This window comes from Triturus cristatus, chromosome 1_2, assembly GCF_964204655.1.
Source record: "Triturus cristatus chromosome 1_2, aTriCri1.1, whole genome shotgun sequence".
Classification (NCBI taxonomy): domain Eukaryota; kingdom Metazoa; phylum Chordata; class Amphibia; order Caudata; family Salamandridae; genus Triturus; species Triturus cristatus.
The window spans coordinates 291,120,744-291,128,589 of NC_140580.1; the positions used below are offsets into that span (position 1 = coordinate 291,120,744).

The 7,846-nt window shown below is 43.0% G+C and overlaps 1 protein-coding gene across 1 annotated transcript in view; it reads right to left on the reverse strand.

Annotated features, from left to right (window-relative positions):
* Positions 1-3,352, reverse strand: part of LOC146867191 (beta-microseminoprotein-like) — a 180,209-nt gene extending 176,857 nt beyond the window's left edge. The window contains exon 1 of the mRNA XM_085614848.1: positions 3,098-3,352. Within this exon, the coding sequence (XP_085470974.1) occupies positions 3,098-3,100 (3 nt within the window). The 5' untranslated portion in view covers positions 3,101-3,352. The remainder of the gene's footprint in view (positions 1-3,097) is intronic.
* Positions 3,353-7,846: the final 4,494 nt, after the last annotated feature.

Here is a 7,846-nt window from a genome sequence, read left to right on the forward strand (position 1 = left end):
TCTGACGGACCTAACCCTTGCCGAAAACAAATTCATCAAAGCCATCATTAACCTGCCTGTGAACATACCCCTCCTGCCGTTAAGACTAGATCTTGGCTTAAAACCTATAGACCACTTTGTTATTTTCAGGGCACTTTTGTTCTGGATAAGGGTATGGACAAGCAATACACAGGTCCCGTTGAAGGAGGCCATGGGCGAGCTGATTGCCCTGCACAAGCAAACAGATCGCATTAAGTGGTTTAGCAAGATCAAGGCCTGGTTTTCAAAAATAGGGTTGGGGCAGCTCTGGGAGGAACCTGGGTCCATCAATAAATCTATGGCCCCCCTCATTAAAAATAGGTTCTGGGAACTAATGGATTCAGAAAGCGTAGAATGTACTCCACATGGCACTTTAACTATGAGGTTTTTAAATTTTAAAGGAGGTTTTGGCTTTGAAATGTTTCTGGATGATATCGAACCACCCCAGGCACGAGTACTGTACACCAAATTTAGATACGGGGCTCTTCCTTTAAATGCAAGAAGAAGTACCTCGGGAAATGTGTCCGTTGATCCATTGTGCCCTTTATGCCACACTCTCCCTGAGACCCCTGAGCACTTCCTCTTTTGTTACCCCATCTATGTTGACCTACGGAAAACCTGGATAGCTCCTGTTTGTCGCATTCTATCTTTTAATCGTCCCTCGGAAGCCACACGTATTTTTCGATCAGATACCACAAGTTGGCTTGTGTTTGCTATTTCAAGATTTTTGCTTTTTGCCTGGTGGAAGAGGTCAAAATTGGGTAAATTTGTTTCTGAATATTAGACTTGTCAATTCAGCCCAATTAGGCCCTATGGTATGATCTTGTGTACCGTGTTTCCATACTGGATGAATCATGAGTCTGTTTTCTCTTACTGAACCTTTTTAATGAACATTTGTATGTAAATTTTAACGGTTTTTATTCTGGTGTACTTTTAGGATGTGACTGATCATATTTTTGATCGAAGAAAGAATATATATATATATATATTCACTGAAAAAACCATAGGTTTCACACACGTTATAGTTAGGAATTATCATTTACAAAACCTTGCAAATTCACTTAAAAAACCATAGGTTTCACACATGTTATAGTTAACTGTACATTTCACTCGTAAAAAAACAATGAAATTCCACGTTATAGTTAGATCAGGTAACTATAACTTGCGCGCCCACAATAAACTGCTGATGACGTCACATAGTACATCACTCATGACATGGTCAGTGACATCACTCATGACATCAATGATGACATCTGAAATTACACATTGTGGATTGCGGTCGCGCAAGTTATAGTTACCTGATCTAACTATAACGTGGAATTTCATTGTTTTTTTACGAGTGAAATGTACAGCTAACTATAACATGTGTGAAACCTATGGTTTTTTTAGTGAATTTGCAAGGTTTTGTAAATGATAATTCCTAACTATAACGTGTGTGAAACCTATGGTTTTTTCAGTGAATTTGCAAGGTTTTTTAAATGCTAAGTTATGTATTTTTTTTTTATTTTTTTTTCTGGTTTTTCACTATGCGCACACCCTGCGCGCACGGTGCGCTTCGCGCACCGAGCGCCCACGTTGCGCAGTCCATGCCGTGCGCGCCTCGCCTTTTTTTACGCAGTAACATTTGTTTTTGTCTCCCTTGTGGGTCCTTTAATTTATTTAATAAATGTGATTGTTACTTCTTTATTTTTTTTTTTATTTTTTTTTGCCGTGCGCGTACGGTAAGCTTACCGTACGCGTACCCCGCGATTTTTTTTTAAAATTATTAAATTTATTTTTCGTACTTTTGGGTCCTTCTTGGACCCCCTGACAAACACTAGGGGGTCTGCAACTCTCTTCGTTGCCCCCGTTTCACGTTCCCCACCTTTCTCAGTGCGAGAGACAGAAAATGGCGGCCGACACTTCCTGATTTCGACCGATTCGAATGTTTACAGTCATGTAACCACCAATCAGAATTGAGCTCGCGCACGGCACCGTACGCGTACGGTAAGCTTACGGTAAGCGCACGGAGCGCGCTTACAGATATATATATTGATTTAAATGCTATTTTCTCAGGACCTACTGAACAGATTTACACCAGACCTACAAAAGGCACATCCTTGACCTGAGGACTACCTCTCTGCCAAATTTCAAGTAATTCTGTTCAGCCGTTCGGGCTGTAGCTGTGTCTAAAGGTCCTATGGAAAAATGCATGGGGAAAACGCGTTTTGGGACCCCCCTTTTTTCTCAGCCCCCGCTTGACGAATCCCCCCGAGACTTTCAGGGTAGGAGCGGAGCGGAGCGTAGCGCCCCATTAGTTTTGAAAATTTCGCGAGGATTCGTCGACCGGCGCCAAAGTTATTCCAAATAGAATGTTGCGGATTTCCTATGGAAACACGGTCCTAACTATAACTATCTACTGGCGACCGCCAGTAGATAATATATACACACACACACACACACATTATGAATGGCATGCAAACAGAGCAATGAGTGAATGAGGCTGAACCAAATGCACCTTTCTGTGTGTAGCATCGCTAGGAATACGAGATATTAACTTTAGAGATAAGGAAATGTAGGTAGTTTAGCTAAATCCGTCTCTAGCTAGACCTAGAATAGAACATGTTTTGTAACCTACACGTTTCATAACAAGGGATATTTTCACCTCTCCTTCCAGCTAGTCGTTGCATATTTTAAATATCACTGAAATGGCTTATGAGTTTGTGACTGTATCACCTCATTCTGGTTGTCTTTTCTTTTTCTTAAACGGCGATTCTCAGTGCGTTGTTTTCAAAAAATACTCATGTATTCAATATATTCTATTGCGGCTTATTAAGGAGAGGGCCTTTCCTATCAGATATCTGCATTTACAAAACATCACCGAGCAAAGTCACTGAAACCAAAGTACATTACACAACACTACTGCCGAATGTGTTACAAATTTGCACTAATGTGCTGCTGCCGCACAAAAACAAAATCAAGTAACATAACATGCAATATTTAACATGGCACGAATAGAGCCTCAGTAAAATCTCATTAAGGTCACAGATGTACGTTTTAATTTAAAAAAAGTGATAAAAAAAGATGTAATCTGACTTACCATGATCGAGGCGAACAGTTTCTTCCAGAGTTAGAATTGTTTTAGCCGACGAGCTCCTCTGTTGCTTATGGTCAGTGATGTATATAGGCTCTGCGGTTTTTAGCATTCCCTTAAGTTATGTAGATTAAAAAAACACAAGATTTATGAGTTTTTGCTGTAAAAGCAGAAAGTATGTTTTATTTGAGCTTTGTCAGCACTAATCTTTCCCCAAGGGATTTATGCGTCTGCACCCATGGACTGTTCCACTGAACCCCTTCGGCCAGACGGATCAGCAGCCCCCTCCCCCCCCCCCCCCAGTGCCTTGAGACCCTTACTGTTGAGTAGAAGCGCTATATAAACCCCTGATTGATTGATGGACACGATCAACTGAAATAGTCTGTGGTTGTGAAACCAAATATTTTTGTAGTGCTACAAGAGAAGAACTGAGATGAAGTGCTCTGGAAATGTAACAGAAGTACTCTGTGTTGCGCAAGTGTTGTTCTCATTTAGTTACCAAGAAACTAGTGGCTCTTGCTGCACATACCAGCAGGGGAGGGGGATGAGGGGGCGATCAGTGGAGGGGAGCATTTGAGTGCTGGGCCAGCCCATAACAATCTTTGCCCCCCCCAAACGCCAGAGGCAGCTGGAACAGTAGAGTGGTGCTGGAGTTCAGAAGTTGAATGGTAATAACAAACATTGATAAATGCATTAGGTTTTGTCTATGTGAAAAATATTTGTTGTTGTTGCAAGTTTAAGCAGTTTGACTCATATGTGGAGTGAGTAATGGTACTGTTTTACAGTTGTATATAGCGCAAACCTAACCTGAAGCATTAAAGACCCTAACAAGACAAGCAAAAGTTCTACATGAAAGGATACTTTTTTTAGGTCTCGCCTGACCCAGCGCATGCGCTGGTCTGGCGAGACTTATTGAGAGGGCTCCAAAAAGTGCTACCAGGCCAGCCTATAGCTACAGTGCATGTGCGCGAGCGCACGCGCCGCGCTTGACACGCGATTACTTTCATTTTCGCGGCCGCTTTGATGTTTGATCGCGATCACTTTCGCAGCCGCACGGCTGCTTGTTGAGTGTTGTCACGAGATGAGGTTCACAATAGGCTGTGGTAGCGTTTTTAGGTCTCGCCTGAGCCAGCGCTTTGGCGCTGCTCTGGCGAGAGCTATAGAAAGCGGGATTTGGAAGTGCAAACGAGTGCTTTTGAGGCCGCCAACTACAGTGCATGTGCGCCGGGCGCGCGCACCATTTGGCAGCCTGCGTGATCATTTCGCGGCCGCTTTGATGTTCTCAGTGAGCCGCACGGCCACTGAGATCATCAAAGCGGCCGCGAAAGTGATCACCTTATGCCAGCCTTCCCTGTGTTGCTTTAGCACTCACCGCCCCCCCCCCTTGCTTGTCTTTCACTTTCGCGTTCGCTCACGCAAACTCCCTCCCCCTCCCTCACCACACAGCTCGTCCTCCCCTCTGCCCCTGTAGACGTATGCCCACTAGTTGTCAGTACCTCCACTCTGCCCACATTGGTGACAGTGCCCCCACACCCTGCCCCTGTAGACGTCTGCCCACCTTGGTGTCAGTACCTCCAGCCTGTCCCTGTAAAACTCTGTCCACGTTGCTGTTTGCTCGTGAATGCTTTCCCCTACCTCCAGCTGGCATGCGGCTTCTTTGATTAAGCGCGCGTGAATGCTTTCCCCTACCCCCTTCCTTTTCCGACTCCATTCTCGTTCAATCTCCTACCTTGGAAAGTGTCATGTTTGTGTAAATTAAACGTATTTTGCTTTCATCTCTCCACAAAAGTGCTTAACCGAAAAGTAATTTAGCCGATTTACAGAGCGTGTATATTTAAATAGCATGCGCATTATGATGTCAATCAATACCCCGAAATCGCTTGCTTTTATTTCTATTGAAAGCAAATAGCTCATTTCACTTTGAAATGCTTCAGCCAAAACACACAAAACGTGCGGCTCCTGCGCTGAATCTTAAACGTAATCAGCAGTCGGGTCCGAAAGTTGAACATGAAAGTTCTGATTACGCATCTTTAAATTCTTTATTTATAATGGATTAACATAACTTCAAATGATAGCGTACCAAGAAAAGCTTTTCAGGTAATAATCCCAAGTAGGCACTTATTTTCATCACTGTAACTGTCACGTTCAGTATTCTATTTAATTTTTTTGTTATATCTGTGTTTTTTTTTCTTAAAATGAAAACAATATACACGAAGGTGCTCGTTCCCTTTGTAAAGCGTGCATACTATTAATATTTCAGTGAACTGGTTTACTTCAGTAAAGGATTACTCCATAACATGGCATAGTGTATATCTATCAGAATGTTCCAGAAGAAAGCAGTAAGAAATGGAAGATAATGGACAATAAACTATGCTTTCTTACGATGTAGTACGCTTCTGTTGCTTTATTAGAAAATTTCAAACGCATAGGAATCCTTTAAAAAAATTGGTAAATAAAAATCGCCAGCCTCCCTCAAGGGAAGGAATGCTTGTCTGTTTTTTTTTTTTTTGCAATGGAGAAGCTAGCAAAGGGTTCTACATCGACGAAACGTGTAAACTGAGCATCAAAAGAATGATTTTCACTGACCTACTTAGTTGGGTAAATTTTTTATTTTCTCCCGCGTTTTTTCAAATTCCGGTTTTTGTCATGTGTGTGCTTTGCAAAGTTTCCCTGTATAAGTTCGCCTCTGCCAATTCAAGGTTTTTCTGTGCATTGCAAGATAATGTCACTGCAATGTCAAATTGTTTAAACTGTAAGTTAATAGTGACAGATGTATACAGAATTTGTCGCTTCAATTTTACCTATTGTAACATACATTGTTGCAAGTATCGCAATTTTCACCGAAATATGGGGAAAACATTCACGCAGGTAACTTTGAGGTTGCAGAACGTTCAAATGAAATTCATAAAGGTTGCTAGGAAAAACAAAGCTCCTGTAGAGGCACCAGGAGGATGTTGTGGTACTGATGCTGGGGTACTGTTAGAAGCCTTAGCCATGCAGAACTACCAGTGCTTTAATGGATAATCTCAGGTTCTTGCTCGGATGATAAAACGATAATCTTAACCGGGAGACCAGGCCAGCTCCATACAAAGCTCTATGCGCATAGCAGAGAACTTTAAACAGGCCACGCTTTCTAATAGGAAGCGCATGTAAAGCTCTTTGTTGGTTCAGAGGCGGGCCAGAAGAGTTTGCATTCCAAACAGGCTGCCGTATTCTGCACCAGCTGTCATCTTGACAGACGCGCCTCATTTGCAGCCACCAGTAGCACATTGCTGTAGTCTAAACGACTAGTTATAAGAGCTTGGGTTATAGTTTTCCTTGAGGTGAGTTGGGTAAGAGAGGATTATCCTCTTTTACAACACAACATGGATGTAACTGTTCATCTGCTTCCTGTCAACAGTGTTCAGTGTTTGCCTACAAATCTCAGTTTTTCCGTATGATGAATTGCAGCTTAAGATTTTGCGCTTCAAGGTGAGTCTTCTTGCTTCCACAGTGAGCCACTTTGTCCGTCTGCTGTACTCTTGATGGTCAGAACCACACACACACACACACACAAAAACACAAACACACAAAAACACACACACAAAAACACACACACACAAACACACACCCACACAAACACACACACACACACACAAACAAACACACGCACACACACACACAAACACACACACACACACACCCACCTACACACACACTCAAACACACACACACACAACCAAACACACACAACCACACTGAGCATTGGCATAGCCAATAGGTCTCGCCTTTGGGACATTATAAGTGTTTAGCCATGCAACAGTTGATGTGGTTGCACCAAGGATATTGTGCTGCATATCTAAATACTTAGAAGGTCCCAAAAGCGAGATCTATTGGCTATGCCAATGCTTGTTTTTTGTTGCATTCTTGTATGTCACTAATTCGACCCAAATATATTGGAGCCTTTACATGAGCACCAGTGCATTACACAAGGACACATTCATTTGTGTAGGCCTGGGAGATTAATTGATTTGCCCAGAATCACAGGATGTTAAGCCAATGCGAGCCTCGGAACCATAGACTCGAACCCGGATCCCCACTTCACAAGTCGGCAGCTCTGTTCCTTACACCACAGATTGTTGTAAATCTTTATTTAGTTACTCCAGAGTGCACTGCCGGAGTTCCAACGACAATTCTGAGACACATCTCCGCTTTAGCCGGCACAGGGAGGCATAAACACGGCACAACACGCACTTATTTTGCATCTGCAGGTTTTCGGAGAAAGCCATCCTTGAAATGAAGGCCGCTGCCTGCCCTCTCTGGTCCATCATCTCGCAGCCCCCTCCTATTTGACCCCTCCTCCACACCGCTTCCCAGGAGACAGCAGAGTTATTTACAATCGCCCACTAATCCCAGCTCTCTCTGGAGGCCCCTGATGCCTTGCAGATCCGGCCTGACTACTGACACAGTTGCAGAGTCCTTTCCCTATCTGCTAAGATCGAATTTCACCTAGTTAAAGTGATCTGGAAAGAATGTGACTTCCACGGCTGTAAATCATCGGTATAACTTAGCAGCACAACCTTTGAGGCGGCATTAACCGGAGCAAGGCGGAGATACCCCCTTCTGTCAGCCAACTGCTTCAAAACACCCATAAAACCATTAAAGCATTTCATGGCTATCTATGAATTTCTATCTGCTGCACTTATGATTTTTAACTCACCCGATCAGCAAAACTAATAGCTATGTAGATGTCACGGAAAGAAGTTCGAAACACAA